The sequence below is a fragment of the Rhopalosiphum maidis genome, chromosome 4 (assembly GCF_003676215.2).
Source record: "Rhopalosiphum maidis isolate BTI-1 chromosome 4, ASM367621v3, whole genome shotgun sequence".
In the NCBI taxonomy this organism is placed as follows: Eukaryota; Metazoa; Arthropoda; class Insecta; order Hemiptera; family Aphididae; genus Rhopalosiphum; species Rhopalosiphum maidis.
The window spans coordinates 15,925,311-15,947,614 of NC_040880.1; the positions used below are offsets into that span (position 1 = coordinate 15,925,311).

At 29.4% G+C, this 22,304-nt stretch overlaps 2 protein-coding genes across 2 annotated transcripts; one reads left to right on the forward strand and one right to left on the reverse strand.

Annotated features, from left to right (window-relative positions):
- The first annotated feature begins 167 nt into the window (after window positions 1–167).
- LOC113560982 (sugar transporter ERD6-like 7) lies at window positions 168–6,924 on the forward strand. The gene is made up of 6 exons (XM_026967141.1): window positions 168–436; window positions 810–888; window positions 1,059–1,176; window positions 1,732–1,923; window positions 2,126–2,421; window positions 4,565–6,924. The coding sequence occupies exons 1-6, from the start codon at window positions 351–353 to the stop codon at window positions 5,441–5,443; spliced, it is 1,650 nt and encodes a 549-aa protein (XP_026822942.1). The 5' UTR covers window positions 168–350; the 3' UTR covers window positions 5,444–6,924.
- Window positions 6,925–9,919: 2,995 nt separating this feature from the next.
- LOC113561025 (vesicle-associated membrane protein 2-like) lies at window positions 9,920–19,622 on the reverse strand. Its single transcript, XM_026967206.1, is given in 7 exon segments — window positions 9,920–10,661; window positions 13,764–13,815; window positions 16,596–16,655; window positions 16,657–16,676; window positions 16,767–16,845; window positions 16,914–17,034; window positions 19,103–19,622. Coding segments are annotated over 7 exon segments (354 nt in total). The 5' UTR covers window positions 19,105–19,622; the 3' UTR covers window positions 9,920–10,641.
- Between the last annotated feature and the right edge of the window lie 2,682 nt (window positions 19,623–22,304).

Consider the following 22,304-nt stretch of genomic DNA (forward strand, 5'->3'; position numbering starts at 1 on the left):
ATTATAAAAAATGTATTGAATTTGTAGACAATAACAGTCTTTCATTAATTAGGTATGGTCTAATATTATAACGAGACTACTTAATATTTCAGATAACGTTTTAGTTATATTCTGTTTCTAAACAATATATACCATCATAATAATAAATTAAATTAAAGCCATGATTTTCACGAGGTGCAGCGCGTATAATTTAAATGATGAGATAAGCTATTGCTATATATCAAAGTACGCTAAAAAAAAAATTGAATTCGTACATTGGATCAATGCGTATACACTATATACGTTAGATAATACGTATATTATAACATGATGTTGCAGCACATATTTATGGTTCATTCATTATATATACAATGGCGTATAGTACGTTTACTACACCACTTATTTCCAGGAATTCACCCATTTGGAAAAATCATCAAACTCTTTCGAATGGAATACAGTGAGTAAAAAATAAAATAAAACACTATAAAATACGCACATAATAACATACAATTGCTATTGTATTATTTTATATTAGTATATTATTCATATAATATTAGCTGTATATTTGTTCATTATTATTTTTGTGCATTTTAGAGAAAGTTAAATTTTTATTTTTATACGAATAATCAAAATATATTATTCAAAGCAACCTTAATGATTATTAATTGACATAATATATTAGTAAATTTCTTTTCGTAGCTTATCTATATTTTGTATTTTATGAGTTGATTTTCTATTTAAATCTTAGTATAATTTCCTTATAAATTATTACCTATAATTATTTTCTACCTTATAAGTATATCTTAAATATATTTTTGTTCTTATAATAGATTCAGATCAAATGATATCATATCCCACGTCGAACAAAATGTAACCAACAAACTGTCTAAAGGAGATCTTTACCCGCAGGTTAATATGACTTTAATATTATTATTGCCAATTGGTTCTCCATACCGTAACAAAACTTCACTATACTGTCAAAACTAGTTAACGTTAAAAAAAAAATACATACACCTCAGAAAAGATTACAAACGAGTTTGAATATTGGAATGATACACATTAATCGTATTTCTGCTTAGATATTAGCAAGTGTAGTTGCTTTTTTGTTGGTCACTCAGCCTGGAATCAATATGGTTTACTCGAACATATTTCTGAATCACTACGAATTTACAGATGTTTCAGAGTTATCTTGGTTAAGTAAGTATAATAAACCTTCACTATAGAATTACGAATATAAGCAATAGTATACTTTTCGATTAGCAATGGGTCATTATAGATATATTTAAATTTAAATTAATAACATAAACGTCTTTATCGTTTTGAAAAAACTGATTATCCGGCTAATATATACAGTTTAAAGATACAACTACATACTTGCTTACTATAATATTATACCGTCTTATATTTTGATTAGACTTTGCGTATACTTATTGATTGGATTACTGACAATTAGATTTATGCTTAGCAAATTGTATCAATTATGACTAGTAGTATTATTGGTATATCGTGATTTGGTAATTATTAAAAATACCATTTATACCACTAGTAAGAAAAATCTGGTATATACATATTTTGTAATTTCACTAGCTCTAAGTCCAGGTATACTAATGTATCACTTGGACAATTGATTTCTTTAAATCAGTCGATCTAAGTATCTGAAGCTAGTTGTAGTTACTATTAACGATTACACAACAGTCCATTATTATATTTGACATTATAATGAGCGTATATATGCGTTTTTACTGTTTTTAGCTAGCATTCTAGTGTTTTGCACACCAATCGGGGCGATTGCGATTGGCATCATAATGGACCGAATCGGCAGGAAGAACGCGTTTTTACTCACGTCCGTACCGCTCTTGATATCCTGGTCGATTGCTTCGATTGCTCGACCTGAAAACATGGTTTTGATCTACGCGTGCCGATTTTTCGCCGGCATTGGCGGAGGTAAGATTTGATAAAATGATAACTTATATGATACATACGGTCGATCTATCGTGGCGCAATTTTTCAGTATATTTCTACTTTTTTTATATAATATAATAGTGTTGTAATGCCTTGAGGCGGAAAAATGGTAAGTTCGTCCATGAATAAGTCGTAATAATAACATGTACAGTGTACAGACATTTGAATCTTTTTTTATTTACAGGCATGACATCTATGGTTGTCGTTTACGTTTCGGAAATAGCTCACTCTTCGTATAGACAAGTGCTGTTGTCGTTGAACAGCGTGTTTTTTTCGGTGGGCGTACTGTTCGCAACCTCGGTCGGATCACTGTTCCATTGGCAGACAGTTAACGTGATATTTTTCTTATTCACGGCCATCACGACAGTGCTTCTAGTCATCTTTCTGCCGGAGAGTCCGGTTTGGTTAGCCAAGTTTCGGACTGATCATATCTACGACGTCAGGAGTTCGATGAGAAGAATATACCCGAAAAACAATCAAGTTCGTTTGATAATTTTGAAAAATTTTCTTATTCTGTCTTACTAAATAGTAATATTGAATATTTTCACTAATTTTTAAAAACTTAAAGATATCAATATGGTTCCTATTCTATACTTCTACGTAGAAGTGCAACATTGATGATAATAATAAATATAATATGTACCAACATATTATTATAGGCAAAAGAACCCAAGGGATAACAGTCCATTTCATATTTGGCTCCATTAAAAACATTCCTGTATTCCTAAATTCTTATGTACTTAAATATTTGTCTTAAGAAGACACCATTTGATGCCTTGATGGTAAAAATTTGTTATTTGAATTGATACTTTTTTTTTAAATGCAAAATATCTCGACTTACCGGATTATGAGTTAAAATAAGATGAAATTATATGAAAATACTATTTTCAAATTTATTAAAAATGTTAAAGATTTTTCTAAATATTTAATAATAAATAACAAATAGTGAGAGTATACCAATATGGTTGTATTATTTTACCTCATATAACTTGCCTTGACACTAATTATTTTCAACCTGAATTTTACAACTGAAAACTGTATACCTACATTATGAATATAGTTTAAAAAAACAGAATAATGAACGGTGACGTATTAAGATATTGTTAAATTTATGTCAATTAATAAATGGTTTATTATTCTTACCTTAAATTTGATTAAATATTTTCTTACAAAATAAGTCGCCGTCAGACGAATTGCGTTTATTACGTATTGTATTTATCTATTAATTACTTATTAGTGGTTACTCATAAAAAATCATCGAATTTATCTTTTTTTTGTGGTTTTATTTATGCCAGAACTTTGAAGAAAATAGTTTATTGTCTTATTTTACTTTATGTTTTCTTATGGTTGTATGTTGGTTTTGTATTTGTTTATTATAATATCAGTAATATGTATATTATATAATAATAACATATTTTATGCAGTTCGCTAATCTTGAATTCGATGTTACGTATACGATGTTTAAGGTACAGAAACATGTTACGCAAATGCGTGATACGTTTCCGATTTGTTTTGAAACCCTATTTTACTATAATTAATCATAATAAATATTTAATAGATCAATAACCCTACCTATTAATTATTACAATTAATATAATCAATACCTACAATTATTCGATGCGTTTCATGAACTTTTATAAGGATAAGGAACTATATTTGTATGGACGTATGGTAATATTTAATAGTATATTTACATTCAGTGACGTATCTAGGGGGCACAGGGGCCATTACCCACCCCCTCGTTGGCCGTATTTACTATTTTTTGTTTCAAAGATTTATTTGTATACGTGAACGCATACTACAATATGTCTTATAAAGTTGTAGACAGTGTGTGTGCCCCCTAAAAAAATTCTGGATACGCCTCTGTTTACATTATGTGACTAATATAATATTTTTGTATATATTTTGTACGTGTCAAGTGTTGACGTGTGTAACTAATAATATAAAAATAGTATCAAATTTTCGTTGAAACTATTAAATTATAAAAATTATGATTTTTACAACACATTCAACAAACGTGTATGTGCACGTGTGCGATAAAATACTATGCAATAGGCACATATTGATGATTAGATATTTATAATATATTTTACCTACAAACACTCGAGATTCACATGTAATTAATTTATATAATAATAATAAATGTAGCTTAAATATAAATTATGCGTAATAAATAATAATACATTAAGTATAAACTATAGTTTATTTTTTAATGAAAAAATATATAGTAATATACTGTATACATTAATACAACCAATATATTTTTATTGTTAATCGTCATTTTTAACGGTTTTAAATTCGACCTGCTATATCACAAATAATTGACGTGCAAATATGTCATATTTATTTCAAAACTATAAACAGCTCATACAATGTGTAAATTGCAGGGTTTGCTTGCAAAATTACAGCTAAATAATGCATTAAACCTATTTCATTTTAATACACGTCATACTGATTTTTCTAAAGAACAAAAATAAATTAAACAATCAGTTCTTTAAACTCTAAATCCATTTTCGGGTTCCACTGAAAATGTGTATGGCGAAAAATCGGTTGTCCCCTTAGAGAAATTCTTGAAGACGGTCTTTGGGCTACGGGTTAATGGTTACATTTTGTTACTGCGCAGGTGTTTACTGAGGAATTGGACCGTCTGTCCCGCGATCCGAAGACTACGACGACCACGGATGGATCAGCAGTGCATACGCAACAGCCGCACTGCAGCAGTTGCGGACGAGCTACTCGGCGGCGGAAGCGGAAGTGGTGCGGCTGGTGGCGTTCGCCGCAGCCGCGGAGCGTGACCCGGCCGGTTCGCGTGCTGGCCACCGTGTTCCTGTTACAGCAATTGAGCGGCTGTTACCCGGTGATATTCTACGCAGTGCCCGTCCTACGGTCGGTGGCCGGTACCGTCGCCATCGGCGGACCGTACTCGGACATGGACGTGATGGTGGCGCTGGGCGCCGTCCGGCTGCTGACCAGCGTTGTGGCGTGCGCGCTGTCCATGCACATCGGCCGCCGGCCCCTGCTCATCGCATCGTCGTTGGCCATGGCGTGCTCGGCTGCCATGGTGGCCCTGACCTGCGGCCCGGCGACCGCGCCGCTGTGGCCGCTGATCGGCGTCGCGGTGTTCGCTTGCGGCGGCTCGGCCGGCGTGCTCGTGTTCCCGTGGACGTTGGTCGGCGAACTGTTGCCCGTCTCGGTCCGGGCATCGGCCGGCGCCGCGCTCGTGGCGTACGCGTACACGCTCATGTTCGTCGTGCTCAAAGCGTTCCCGTATGCGGTGGCCGACGGCGGCGACGGTAGCGGCGGTCGCGTGGCCACGACTTTCGCCGCGTTCGCCGCCGCATCGCTGGCCATGGCCGCGTACGTGTACGCCCGCCTGCCCGAAACGATGGGCAAGCGGTTCGACGAGATCGAAGCGCACTTCGCCGATGAACGCGACCCGGCCACCGCGGGTGCACATCACGACGTCCGCTGCAAGACGACCTATAATATGACGCCGCCGTGATATCGGCATAACACGTGCCTAACGGTTACAATACCAACTCCGTCGTGTCGCATTATTGTAACGGGCGATAATCGTCGCAGTTATTATAATATTATGTGTATATTATTATATATATATATGTGTGTGTGTGTGTGTGTGTGTGTGGGTTAGAAGAATGTGAATATCATATTATTATATTGCATTGACTATTGAGTCAATTTGGTGAAATTCGACCGGAAATCATGCCGACGACTTATCAGGAAAAATATTTTCTACCTGTTATTTTCGCATTTTCGAAATACTTTACGTTTCTGTCGACTTATTTCATCTCAAACTATACATGCGAAAACTGTAAAAGCCAACGACGATAATAATATGATAGTCAGCGATTTCACTCACAACAGTAAAAAAATTAATGATTTTATTAGTATACTATATGTATTAATAATAATATAGTAGTGTGACATAATGTCCCTCTTACTCGCGGCACCGTCCGATGTATGCACGATGAAACCGTGTCGTAGAATGTATCGTAAGCACAGTACATCAAAATATGTACTTCATTTAGTATTCGAAGTTGAGGGGCGCAGTGATGAAGGGTCGAAGAACGCGTTCGCTTCTATAGTATGATATTATGCGAATACGATCGTTATGAAATTAGAATTGCACTTTTTTTTTTATCTGTATACAACCGCAATTCGTGTTTTTTTTCTTCGAATTTTTAATTTATTATTATTTTTTTATTAATATTTTATATTATTATTTTAAAACTACAATAATATGTAAATCAAAGACTTAAATAAAAGCAGTATTTATCGAGCGGTTTTTACCGCGACGATACTGGAAAATAATACGATATAATATTTTTTAAGAAAAATGTAAATATCGTTTTGTATTATTACATTATCATACATTCCTTCCGCATCGCTACGTTTAAAACTGCTAGCACAATTTATAGCGGAAAATTCTTCGAGTATCTCGATAACGGGGACACGAAGTAATTCCTCGTAAAATATACACGCGTGTTCGGTGATGCTATACTATAATAATATTGTAGTATTTGTAGTGTAGTAGTAAATATTCACTAGGATACACGAGTTGCGGTAAACTCGACAGGATAACGTATTAAGCGAAGAGATATATTATATATAATACTCCATAGATGATAGATAAGTCGATTGGTAAATCAGTGGACTACTCAGTCATGGCTTGCGTGATAGTGGTGATGGGGGGAGAGATGATGATTTTTTATCAATAATTTGTTATTTTCTACGAATATCATTGTATGGAAATACAATTTTTAATACAAAGTCATGTCCTGCATAATACGTCCCACAAGACACTGAGAAAATTTTTAAATTTTCCTGAAATTTCGTGGAGAGCTGTAGCTTATCTGTTCCACAACCCCTTGGCTACGCCAATTTCTTTTGTATCTAACTCATGAGGAACATTTTCATAATAATAATAATTATAAATATATTATATTATATTTAATACCATAATATTCGTGTATTTAATAAATATATATACGCGCACACATACGTTATATAAGTGTATAATAATAATAATATATTCGATACAAATTTAGTAGACGCCACAAAAAAGGTTTTCTACTTAATAAAATCGTACATGCGTAATATGTTATTATAGTTATTATATGATGATTTCATTGAATAAATAATATTACATCCGGAACACGCAAACCGTTTCCGATTAACACCCAGGTTATACGTATAATATACCTATAAGTATATAGGTGTACGAGCATATAATATCGGTTGTTCGTTACACAGTTTTGTAAACCAAATTCTTACAAACTAATAATAGTATAATATTAATATTGTTTATTTATAAATAGGTAATGTTATCTAATATACGCACATTGCGCAATTAAATTGGTGTTGTTTCGTTATTCTCAAATTATTATTATTATTATTATTATTATTACAATAAAAAAATCTATACGCATTAAATATTGGAAAATATAAGAATAAATTTCCAAATCACTAAGCTTGACATTTTGACAATATTGGTCGACGATGGAGATAAATATAATATTATTTAGTAAAAATGTTACCTTTCTAATTACACAATAAACGTTTTAATAATAATTACTATAACATTGTGGGAGACAAAATATATTATATACCCTTATAAATTTCTATTAACGTTTCGATTACAACAATTAAAATTAATTTTAAGAGGTGTTAATATAATGTTTTTATGTAATAGTCAAATAGACACAAATTGCTTTGTCTTATGTTAAACGTATGATTATAATAACAAACTTTTCCGACATCAGTTACTTTCGCCGATATGTCATCGGTTTACAATAAATTAAATAGTAAATTACACTAAGTATTACGTGACATATCGATAAAAGGTCAAAGTCCATAAATATTTTGACATTATTGTTTTTTGGTTTTAAAACCATCAAGTAACGGTTAGGTAACATGAATAATCACAAAAATTACAGCATTATAATGTTATCGTGTAAGCAGTAACCAAAGCCCCAACTAACGTGAGTCAATACAAAAGTATAAGGTTTAACTGTACCACTGTAACAGTGAACATTTGATTTTAGTAGTTGGGTATAACATATTATGTATATAACAATATACTAGGTACCTGGTTATTGAATATGGTTGATTTATTATTTTAACAAAATTCTTTGTATTTATAACAAATGAAAAACATTATTTTTAACTTTTATTATTTCCTAGTGTGATTATCACAAAAAAATATCAAATTTAATAGTGACACAATCTAAAAACAATTTCGAGTGAAGTTTTTATTTCTCAACAGTTTGTTTATATATAATATTGATTATACTGTAGTACTTTCAATCGTTCTTAATTATTTTAAAGTAGTTTTAAGAAAGTTTACAGTCTAACAAAATTCCCAATTACCATATGGGTCTAATTTTAATGAACCTCGAGATAACTATCATCTGTTTCACTTAATTAATGTTTCATACCCAGTGTGAACTTGTACCTGATGTATTAGTTTTAATCATTTTTTATTTTTGAGAATATAAATTATTTAAGTCCTAAATTGATTTTCCTGAATGGTTTAAACTTTAAGAGATAATTGTCAACATTTTATCATAATTATTTATTTATCACCAATAAAGTATCACCCGCTATATCTATACGCTCGATTCGTAAATGCAAATATAGAAGAACAACGTAAAATTTCCAATTTCTATTTGTTTTTATGGATTGGGAGGTATTTATAGAAAATTCACTATTCGCAAATATTACTGTTCAAAAAACCTTCAATAATAAAAATTATGTAGCTTTACACAAATCAAATGTTACATTTTTATAGATAAGGTGCACTTAAACAGGTTCCCCAGGTTTTTTGTTGTTAATTGTGCAATACCATAATCACAGAGTATAGACAAATGGGATATTCAAGATTTTCTATTTGTAGGGAACGCGGATTACTTTCACAATATGCTTTTGATCTGCGTGGGTTGATTAATAATTAAAAGTTGAAAAAAATGAATGGTCAAGGAAGCACAATGTTATTAGTTATTTATAATAAAAGCAAAAATAGTCTTAATTAATGAATGAGGGTATCCGTTGCTCACGTCGAAATTACTGGCTATAACAAGTGATACAATATTATTATGCTTTTTCATTGCATCTCATAAATTAAGCTTAAACTCGTCATGATTGCCTGCAGAGATTGATGGCACTAACAAATCCTGTGTAAGTACACTTTAATTTAACGACAATTTTCTATTTAGAACAATGCACATATTACCATAAATACCTATGTTAGCTCATAGAATAAATGAAAGAAAAAACAATTTTTTATAGTAACTAATAATAAAACTATAATAAATATCTAAATAATTTTTTTTTAAATGTATCTATATATTTTCTTTTGATTTGAAAATGCTTGTTGCTGTATTAACCAATTATATGAAATGTTTAAATATAAATCATCGAATATTAAAAATGACGTGAGTATGATCATTTTAAATACGTCTAATATAAACGTACAAATAACAATCAAACATATTTTTAAGTTGTTTTTTCATGAATTTGAAATTATTTAAAAATTTATCATAATAATTTAGAACCTTTAATTTCTACAACTCAGAAAATATTGCTATAAATTCTATTATATTTTACAATATCATTTTTTATCAGAAATAGAGGACTTGATTTTATCGTAAATGTCTGTAAAAAGTTTATTTTGGGAAAAAACATACTGATATAAAAACCATTAATATTCGACTCACAGTTAAGGGTTACGTGTATGGTGAATTATGATTTTAAATTATCTGAAAACAAATTTATTTTACCATATTGTTTATAACAATTTAATAGATTATTATATGCTTAGCCGTTGTTTTTCCCATACATATATAATAAACTATTCAAAATTTAATAAGCGAATATAAATATTAAAGTACAAATAATACTCATATAAATATATAAGTACTCTATAAAATAACAATGAATAGGTTTTCATACATATAATAATAATAAATAATAATAATATACGTATGAGAGTATAATATTACTGTAGCGTAGGTATAATATGTTGAGAATCCTACCCAATTTTTATGATTCAATAAAATATAATATATAGTGAAGGTTTACAAACTCTGTTATAGTCCTATAATATGTGATGATAGACATGTACATTGTATAAAATAATTTTAAGTGATATTTACAAAAGGATACTCTATCGTAAATAGATTTATAGATATTTGTATTTCTTGTTTAACTCATCATGAATTCGTATACTATGGTACTAAAGAAAGTACACACACTCCCATACACATCATACATACACATTATATATAATATAATATATACAGATAAGTACATGCAGTTTTTTTTTATTTATTTTATTGTAGATATAGCCGTATATGGATGTACGTGTATGACATGTAAATTTGTGTGTCTGCAGTATAACAAAATCATTTTAAATGAGTAGGTACCTATTACGATAGTATTTTTTATTTATTTATTTATTTTTTTTTTGGCAGGGGCAGTTATTCAAAGCGATATTTATGTAGTTTTAGTATATATATGTAGATTGTATATATAATATTTATTTTATATATATACCTATAAGTTTTTATTTTAATTTTAATGCACCTTCAGTTTCTTTTATCATTTAAAGAGTCACGTTTTTGACGGTTGTAACGATGATCACTGTGTGTGGTGGCTCGCATCAAAGTTTGTTACCTAGCTTTATTCATCCGAAAACCAAGCTGCAAAAAAATAAAAAATAATTATTTTAACATATTTAATTAGACAAAATAACTATGAAAAATAATGCATTCTATTTAATAGTAGATAATAATTAAGATAAAATTGCTCTATAGAATTAAGTACATAATATAGTAACTACAAAGTATCAAAAACTGTATTGATACTCGTATTCTTATACAACTAAAAGCAATATTGAAAATATGTATCAAGTAGGTATTTAATAAAAAATTGTAAACATTTAATTCGTGTTATGTATTATTTATTTTTGCTGTGATTAAATATATGATCTACCGTAATGTATGGATAATATTTATGAATTATGTTGGTACTAATTTTACTAAGCTTTCTTAAAAATAATTGATGAATCCATTTAGTCCAACTCAGTAATAATACTCTAAAACAATAGTCAAAAAAGAAAAAGCCACGGCTTCCTATTTCATATACCTAAGTCACATTCGAAATAGAACACATTTTTTAATTTATTAAAAATTCTGTAAATATTTGGTATTCTAGTAGACAAAATATTTTATCATAGTCTTATTTAATATTTTAAATGGACTATATAGTCTGTACGTTAATAAGTTAATCTACAATTTTAGAATTGTATAAAAGTATTTTAAAAAAATGTTAGTAAATATACTGTAAGTATTTATATTTTAAATTTTATTAATTTTATTATTGTATTCATTAGCATCTTAATTTATGAAATCATATTTTACATGCTGAAAGTACGTAAATGAGTGTAAATTAATAAAACTTTTTAGAAGACAATTTGTATAAAAATATACATTTTCATTATTTGCTATAAATAATAACAAAAAGTTATGCCTTATTCATTTTATTTTTAATCTAAAAACAAAAGTTGGTTTTATACTAATTGATATCAATTAAATTTAAATAGGTACCTATGATAAACAAGTAAGAAATTATATAATACTTTATAAAATGGACATTAAGTCCTTTTTTATAGTAGGAAATTGTTTTAATATACATTCAATATTCATTATTTCAATGATTAAATATTCATAGCATTAATTTTATTATTATTATTGAGATGAATTAAGTAGATATTTTAAAATTAATTTAAATAGTTCATATAAACACATAATTTATAAAGTATAGTTTAGTTTTCGTGAATCACTATTATTTTATGGAGTATGTATGTACGTACTGTATAATACTATGTGTATATGTATAGTGTAGCCAGTGTAGGTTTATTTAGTCTTTATTTTTAGTAAAATAATTATGCACTTATATCAAAACAAATTCTTGCTAACCAAACAATCATGACTTATGGTCATATAATATTAATATATAGCTTTTTTAAATTAATACCTATGCGATTTACAATATTTTGAACAATTTTTTTTTCAAATAGAGACAAGTGCAAAATAAATTTATAAAAACTACAGCATGGAAAAAATGAACTTTTTGAGCAACTGATAATATATAATATATCATTATAAATTGATCAACAAATAATTTGTTATTAGGTGCCTATGTATTAACCGGTTGAACTGCAATAACGTAAATTATTAAAATATTATGGTGCATTATCTTGTGTATTAATAAATAATAATAAGCCATGCAAATTCACATACATAAAATATGTATAGGTAATTATAGCTACTTATTTAGTATAAATGATTGAACGAAATAAATGACTATTAGACAATTAATGTAAGTCAGAGAATGATTTAAATTAAATTAAATGATCTATATCATAATCTATACTCCGTGTATATATACACATGTTTACACGTCCACAGTCGTGTATTGCTGATGACCAGCTTAATTTAAAATACTATATAGGTATACTAAATAATTTAAAATTGGGAGGACTACAATATTTAAAGGTTTTTAAGGCATAGCATTATTAGCATTTGTTTTCTATTCTCTATTTCGTATATTAGGAGTTGTTAATAATGAAAGTAAATTCGTGATAATATATAGCAATACTATAGTGCAAAACACGGAAGAAATATAAAAGTATTAAATAATTTATAATTTAAAAACAAATTACCTAATAAAAGATTACATACCGAAGAGAATAGTGTGTTCGAGTTAGATTGTTTCAACAAGAATTATGTTCAAGTATTTAAGTATCAACGGTTGTCGAAACAAAATGCATAAGACACATGACGTTATCGGAACGAAAAAATTATAATAATAAATAAACGGCACACAAAAATATAAAGCACACAAAACAAAGCATGATTATCCATTGTGTAACTGTGTAAGTATAATGTATTAATGTATAATATATTATATGTATGTGTTTTTGTCCTTTTTAAAAAAAATATTCCGTTGCTTTGTTTAATGTCTTTCTCTAGTTTATTGTGTGGGTATAGAATATAATATGTGGAGAGGGTTTAAATATGTATAATATTACGTATATAATGTTTATTATATACTGTATAATATACATTGTCAAATACAAGACACGTCATTAATAATAGCACAATAAAATTATGTTTTATTTTATTAACTTTTTACCTAAATAAATTATTCTAAAAATGGTTAATACTGTGTTATTCAAACATTATAAACGAGTAATATTTAGGAAATATTATTGATATTATATATGACCTTATATAGTACAACGAATGTCCTAAATTCAGCTAAACAACAATATTTTTAAGCTGAACACATCAATCATTTATATACATAATACATACATATATATTTATATATTTAAATGTGTATATATATATATATGTATTTATTTATAATGTATACATATATATTTGTATATATACTATTATATATTGGTAATCAAATAAGTACTAAAAAAAAAAAAAAATAATATATATATATATATAATATATAGATAATACATAGTTATGTTTAAAGTAAGGATAAATTAAAGTTGAATTTTGAATAAAAAAATAAGCTTTAAAAACAATATTTGTTAATTTTGTGTGTTTCTAACTGAAATGTTATATCATATATATAATTGAAACTTGAGGAATGCTTAATTAAATTCTATTGTATATTGTATTCGTTTTTTAAACAATTATTTTTGTGAATAGGTAAATTTGTATAATTTCCCGGTAAGTTATACATTCTTAAGCCATCAAAGTGTTTTTATTGGAACTTACCAACTATAATGGCTAATATAACGAGACCAATAACTCCCATTATGATCATCATCTGAAATAAAAAATTCAAAAATTCAAAAATTCCGTTTTTTTAAAACCTACACTAATCTATTAATTTTGATGATATTAAAGGACAATAAAATAAAATAATTATTTTAAATCGTAACCGTATGTTTATACGTTAGGTTTATAAATAAATACTTCATAATGTAGTTTGTAGGCAGTAAAATATTTCCCCAAAGATTAGGTTGAACATCTATTATGATTTTCTTTTAGAACAAGTTGATCGATCGTTGTAATAAACCCAAATTATCTTAAATCAAAACTATTATTTTATTTCTTTAGTATTTCAATGAAAAGTTATTAAAGTATTATTAGTATTAAACTTGTTTTCAAATATAAGTGATATTTATCAATTTATCATTAATCAAAACCACCCAAAATATATATAGAACATTAAAAAAATACATGTATATTGTATATTGTAATTTTATAAATCTATTTTAATTGTAGTATGGATAACTATATTATACTAATATTCTAATAAAGAACAAAATATGTTATCTAATTTTGAAGTAGTTAGAATTATAAAGATAGTTGGATAGGTTTTTGTTAATAATAGTATCTAATTATTATGATTATTTGTTTTACTTTTTTATAAGTGGGCGTGGTCTTTGATTAAATATTATAAATATTATCTTATCTTTGTCTTAGTAGTTAAAATGTATTTGATTGAATTATAAAGAACATTAGTTGACTTTTGTCATGATTGCTACTAACTACAAACAGTGTTACAGTTAATCAAAATTTTAAAATTGTGTATTTTTATTCAAACAAGTTTCATAAAATGTTTTCTTTATCTTTTATACACAATAATTGTATGGTTAAATAATTATTTATAGAAAAAGAAGCGATTGTTTAAGTAAACTATATTATTTATGTTTAAAACATATCAAAATAATTATGACAAAGTATAAAATACAAAGTAAAAACTATCTAATAAGTTATGAAGGGAGGTAATTATTTAAAATCTATCTAATACAATGTGATACACGCATTTTTTTACTATACAATTTTTATAAAAAATTTTTTTAACTAATCATTTTAACATTTAATTTTTGAAATGTTTAATACAATAAAAACAAGTTATAATACCACATAACAGTTAATAGAAAACGAAAAAATATATATGGTTATGTTTTCTTGTAATCATGACTTTTATAACAGCTAGATTTACTAAAACCGAGAATGGCGTATTATTCAGACTTTAAGTTCAGAATACAAATTTATTATCTATGATGTAAATACATAGGTGCAAAAATTCTTAAAGTAATGCAGTCATATTTATTCTAAATATTATCGAGTTGTGTTTAAAATCGGGCGCCAAGTTTATTGTAAGAATACTTATATTCTTATATACAGTGTTCAGTAGATATAAATATATAATTTTATGATAGCAATTATCTTGCCGCATATTTCCGGTACTACGAAAAAATATACAACTTATATATATAATATCTGATATATATATATATATAAGTATCTACATTTATTGTTATTATCATTATATGATCTAACACGCAACATAATACATTTATCAATAACCATTAATATTATTATAACTTAAGAATCTAAAATTGTTTTAAAGTTAATTGGTATTTTATAAAAATATATATGTAAAATTGAAAAAATATATATTCACGGGTCATACATTTTTTTTTTTAATTTTAACTTTACCTATCTTTATAAGGTATTTAGAAGAATAAAATCGCTTTTTATTTGTAATATTACTTAATTTCAAAACTTAAATATGGACAAAAAAATTCGTGTAATTTTTAAATTACTAGATAATTGATATACTTATAAAAAACTAGGCCATACAAATATGGTCTTAGCTATACTAAAATATATATTTTACATGTTTATAGATCAAATATAGAAACGAATCAGTGTATGACGGCGCCCTCATATTTCTCAAATAACATTCAATTTTCAGGTATTTGACATTTTGACCTATTTTACAATATATTGTACATCAGATGGATATATATAAAATGACTAAACAATAACAGCCGTACATTTTATACATTACGAAACCAGGTGTTTTTAAACGCTATTATAAATATTGTATAAAGTTGTAATTTACAATTATTGTGTTATTGCTTTTCCTTAAAGCGTCAATTTTATTCCGTATATATCTATAATCCTATCGGTTATAGGTTTATTTTTTATAGAAATTGTTGATATAATCTATTAAGTATTAACTACTGACAATGGCGCCAAACTCGAAATTTTTTTTTGTTAAGCAAAATATACAATTTTTGTTTATTTGATTTCTAACTTCTATGTTTTACGTTATCTGGCATCAATTATAATAAAGATTACACCTTATTTAACTTTATTAACCTATTAATCTCCTAGAATTCACTTATACCCACCCACCCACGACACAACTACCCATTTAAAAAGTGAAGCGATCGCTTCATATGAAATATGAGTTCGGCGTCACCGACTACTAATCTATATAACATGTAAGACGTAGGTATACATAAATATTCATGTTTGAAGGGGGTGAGACCTAAATAATATGTTAGTAATAACAAAGTACGTCATATATTTATTTTTACAAATAATACTGCCAAAAATCAATATTTTTAAATCTTATAAAAAATAATTAAATAATTCTTTAATTATGAATCCATTTTTCTTCTCTTAAAAATAGGGGACAATATCTCATGTTCTTAAGTTATCGATCAAAATACTTGTGTAAGTATGAATTTTCATTTATTTGCATGTACTTCAATATCAAATATTTGAAATATTGTAACATACCTTTAAATTTTGTAGCCAAAATTTCCTCTTTAGTTTTCCAGCCTGTTGTTCAAATTGCGACTGCCCCTTGTTGTAATGCATCTGTGACAACAAATAAATAAAAATAATTAATAACAGTAAAAGAATAAGAATTAATTTCCAATATTAATAATGAGCAAAAGTGATTTGAACCTGCTCTATCATCCAGTTCGGAGAGTTTTTGATCCCTGTCCAGTACCTTCATCACGTTCGTCTTCATAATATCCACCACCTAAAATACCACAATAAGTAATACAGTAAGTTACAAATAAATCACATCATTTTTGTGCTTGTACATACCTCATCGACTTGTGCTTGTGTTTGTTGCAATCGCTTTTGCGCCGCGATTTGCTGTGGTGTCTTTGGGCCTCCAACTACTGTGTCATCTCCTGCGGTAAGTCCAGCGCCTGTTCCATCAGCCCTGTACCATACACACACAACTTACAATGATAGTAAAATAAATATAATCATTATTACTATCGATCGTCTTACGAATAAATAGTTTCTTTGACGACGCGAGTAGTGAAGAAGGGCGTATATTTTATCCTAAAAATGTTTATACTTAAATAAAATACGAAAAGGTTTTTTTTAACCCTGTGCGTTTGCACAATAACCGTCGTCGTAATATAGTTAGTGATATATGTATTTACAATACGTGTTTATGTGTGTCTATATATATATATATAATATGTAGCTCACTTGACCGACTTACGTTCCGGGCGATTTTAAGGGCACGGGGATAGGAAAATCGAGTAGGTACCTATATCTACTGCAAATTACATTTATTTCTTTTATTTTTTTTTAGAATTTACTTTTGAATATTGAACTTAATTCATTTTATTACTATTTTTATTACGATTAACACTATACAAAATAAACTTAAGCGTTTAAACGTTAAATTTTTTGTTTGCATCATTTTTTAACGAATTCAAATTCAAAGTATAAAGAAATAAAGAAATATAATATTTTATAAAGAAATTTCGAACGGTGAAGAGTACAAGTAAAATGTTATTATAGTTTAGTATATAATATTAAATTCTTGAAAAGTAATAATTAAAACGCTTAAAACTAACAGTTGTTCTTTAATGTATTTTAAAAACCAAAGCTAAAAATTAATATTATATGGTTTTTAAATTGAAATTGAAATTGACAAAATTTAAAATAATAAACATTTTTCCAACATAATATTACATTAAATAATTTATATAATTTAATATATTTTAATGTTTATAAATATTGTGTAATTATTAATATATTTTCCCACTATAATTGTTTTATTACATTTTTACATTTTAGCAATATGATCATATATTGTTAGGTACCTAACGTAAGTTTACTATAAATGTACTGCCATAAATAATTATTGCTTATATTTGAATACTTTTATTCCATTGTGTACTACAGAAATACTTTCGAATCAACGTCAGAAATATATATTATGATATTTTTATAATAAATATAAATCTCTGTTTTTAAAAAATTGCACACTATATGTTTCTATTATGATGTATATTAATCAAGCCACTTCAAGTATGAGCATTGATGCAAAGTTGTAAAAACAATTTGAAGTTCTAGAGCACATATAAGCTACACATTTTCGTAAGTACTACATATATGCAATTTTGTGCCGCGTACTACATAATGACATACACTGAAACCATGGATTGAATAGTACACCCCATGTGTGTAAATATAATATTGTGCGTATTGTGCACCGATAAAAAATTGCAACTAAAATTATTGACCTATACCGATTGATAGGTACTGTGTATGATGGCTATACATAATAATACAAAGCAATGTCATCGCCGCCTCCCACTGATAAATCGATGGTAAAAATGGCGTGGGCCGCTTACGGGATTACGCGAAGGAAAGTGCGGAGAAAAACACGTACTCGTATACACATCATAATAATATATAATATTATATTATAACGTGTATGCGTAGACCTACAACGTGATGTTTGTACACCTATCCAAAAAAAAAAAAGAAATGATATCAGTCGCGAAAGTATCATCCTACGACGGCATAAGCATTGAGGGTACGAGTGTAAGTATATATCTCGTACGCACGGGCGTGGTGACGGCGGTGGTGGTGGTCGCGGTGGAGCGGACATCCCCGAAAGCGGAATCCTGTTGGAGACGGTCTAGAAGGGTTTTGAGGGGTGGGTGTCGCGAGCAGAGAGCACTGTATAGCTCTATATACTCGATCGTGTTTGGGCGTTGAGCGAATACGGCCTACCCACTCCCCGCCGCCGCAACCGAGGAAAGTTTGTGGGAATTTGAAAACGACGACGTAACCCCCGAACTCATGAACTCGATACAATACTCGATGTGTGATACAATACAACGACATAATAATTCTGTGTATACGAAAGATATTACATATTATATTGTACTATTATTTACGGACGTCATAGTTCAATAATATTATGTATGCATGTCATACTACATAGCCACTATAGATACCATTAGTAAGATTATACTTACATTTTGTCGGTAAAGCGATCGGAATGACAACGACTCGACGACGGTCGCTGCTGTACGCAAATGTGCTAGTCGTGCGACGACGACTGATGCCTATATATTATATATTGTTATTATAATATTTAATGAAATATGTAATATGCTTGCTGTGAGTGCAGCAGTGGCGACTCGACTGCAACGTAGTCACGTCTCAAGACTTGCGCTTCGCGTAAAATAGGCACACTACGAAGTTCCTTTTCGGCCGCAGGTGCAGACTTTTCTCCGTGATACCTATATATACGCGTACGTGTGTGGTTGACGTATATTATATTATTATGGTTGTACCGGACCGTCGTTGTGTAATACGCTATATTATTACAACGACGACAATGTGAGATGATACCGGACGAGAATTTTTTTTAAATTAAAATTTATTTTTTGCCAGCGGCGGCGGCGTCGTCGACGACTGTAGAAGGCACTGGCTGCCGTGAGCTTTCGCGCGCGCGTGTGAGTGCTCACCAATACCGTCCGTGTGCGTGTGCGCGCGCGCATCGTCCCACCGTACGTTATATAGTGTCATGTATAGTGTCTGTGTGCATGTTTTCGCGTCAGCGTGTACGTAAATTTTCGCGCGTGTGTGCGTGTGTGTGTGGGTGAGCGGCGTCAGCTCGGCGATCGATCGGGTCCCTCTGAACGGGCTACTCCATAGCGCCGCGTCGTAAGGGAACGGAACGCCGCGCGCACCCCCGTCGAGGGCTCTACACACACACCCACCCACACACACACACACACACGCGCGCGCGCTACAACGCCGCTACCGCCTCTACACCCACCTTCGCCACCTCCAACGACTCCGCCACCGCCGTCCGACTGCACGGCCGTATAACCCATACAGTTGTACGCGGCAGAGTCACCCATGTCGGACCCGCTCGCCGCCGCCGTAACCGACCCGCACCGACACCGGCGCTCACCAATCCACCCCCGCAGACGCCTCGCAACCGCCGCCCACGCACCGCGGAAAACAAGGAAAACCTTTAGCGCCCGTATACGCATACGTATATATTATATGTACGGGGTGTTCTGTTTTTACGCGGCACTGCGATGCTTTAATTTAGTGGATTTGCGTGCGCACCGGAATAAAATAATTTAATGTGCGGAGGGGATAAGTGCCTACATATTATAATTTAATTTGTTCGAAATTCGATGACAATACCCGTCAACGTTTTCAGAAAACTATTCTACTCGACTTACAGGATGTATAGTTAAAACTTTAAAATAATATATGCATACATAGGTTGTTATTGCAGAGAACATGAAAAACCCCTAAGATACTTAGATACCGTACGTAGATAATATAGTCGTAATATTGTATAGGCATAATAAATATAGTAAATAATTATTATATTTACACATATGTATAGGTAAATTTTTATTTTTAAGAACATTGATAAATACTTCACTTGAAAAAAAAAATCAAATATACATATGACTTATAAAATTATTCCTGTTACCAGTTAAATGTAGATCACCCCGTATATTATATGGTATATATATAATGGTACATATGCGATTTCGTCGCGCGCAACGCTGATCCTCGATCGTGGGCGTCCTCCACCAACGATTATATGTATTAATATTTTTGTGTATCGCTCTTAGGCGGCTGCGATCGAATTCGGGCGTAATATATGCACATGAAGCGCATTTTACATCATACTCAAATGCTGTGTACATACGGATGTGCATGTAATATTGTAATGTATATTGTATCTATGTAAGGTATGTAGGTATCTATCAGCCATTGCCCGTTAGGTATATAATCGTAAATACTTATACCTGATATTTATTAACACATTCGTATGTCCATACGAAATAATGTAAAAAATACATGATGATTGTCCATCACATACATTTTCCAGTCTTTTACTTATTGCATTGGGTGTTTAAATATTTGATATAGGTACACGTATAAAGAGTAGTGTTAGCATTATTTCCCTTATTTCTATGCTGAAATGTTTCTATTTTAGTTATTATTATAGCCTTAGATGTTAGATGTCTAAAATAAATATAATAGGTTATAATATGGCTCGCACTTATGCAGCTCTGTACATTGGATTGTGGTTTCCGTGACCTGATTTATAATACAGAATAAAATAGTGGTTTTCGCCTTTTTGGTCGGTTTGCGTTTTAATTTCCTTATCATTTCATGTACATTTAAATATAGGTATATAAATATATATATTATATATTGATATATCGTTGATAAAAGTTTTAAGGATCTTGTTTTTTGTTTATTGATGTCGTAGTGCATTGACGTTGATTAACCGTTAACCTGATCTAAATCAGAAATTCTAAATACTCTGATATAGGTACCTATATATTTGAACACGATAAACTTACTAGTATACGCATGCTATACATAGATACAAAAATAAAATTATTACCTAGTAGTTAAGTAGGCGTTTTTCAAAATACATTTGTTAACTCCAAATGACAGTTTGAACTCTTGTTAATATAAATGTAACTTTCAAAGCAGTTAATTTTAGATATTTGATTTTTATACTTATAATAGTTACTATATGGTATAAATAATATATGTAATATATAATATATACTATATAGGTATATTTTTATATTATGTAAATAATCGTAAATAATAACAACATATTAATGATTTAACATTGAATTTAAATTTAATACATTACACATCCAGTGACCGCAATGATATACTGATACACGCAAAATACCCTACTATTAAGTACATAAAAGCAACTTCCACAGTTATTATTTTTATATAAATCTCGATCGTTTATGTAATACTGTACAGTTTACAGTTTTAATTAAAAAACGATTATATCTACCTTTTATAGATGTTCTGTAAACGTAGGGATTGTAAATGTAGTATATTCAACACTGGTTCATATAAATGTGATTGAATGGTATAAATATTCAATAAATAAGCATCGAAACTTAAAAATTTACATTGCACTCTTTCATTCCGATTTTGATTGTTCTCTATGTGAGGTTTCCAGATAACAACACCAAACTTGACCTAATAAATACACAGTTTAAAGTTTTTAGATTAATTATTAATTTAACGAAACTTAATAATATCATAATCAAAATTTGCTTATTTGTAGGCAGCATAATTTTTAATTTTATTTTTTGTTATTAATACTTTATTTTATTTAATCAATTTTAATCACCTATATACCTAATATATGTTATA

Coding starts and splice junctions, on each gene's coding strand:
- LOC113560982 (XM_026967141.1), top strand. CDS start 351: ATGGCGTATAGTACGTTTACTACACCACTTATTTCCAGGAATTCACCC. Junction 1,177..1,731: donor TTCAGAGTTATCTTGGTTAA/GTAAGTATAATA, acceptor TACTGTTTTTAG/CTAGCATTCTAGTGTTTTGC. Junction 2,422..4,564: donor TATACCCGAAAAACAATCAA/GTTCGTTTGATA, acceptor GTTACTGCGCAG/GTGTTTACTGAGGAATTGGA.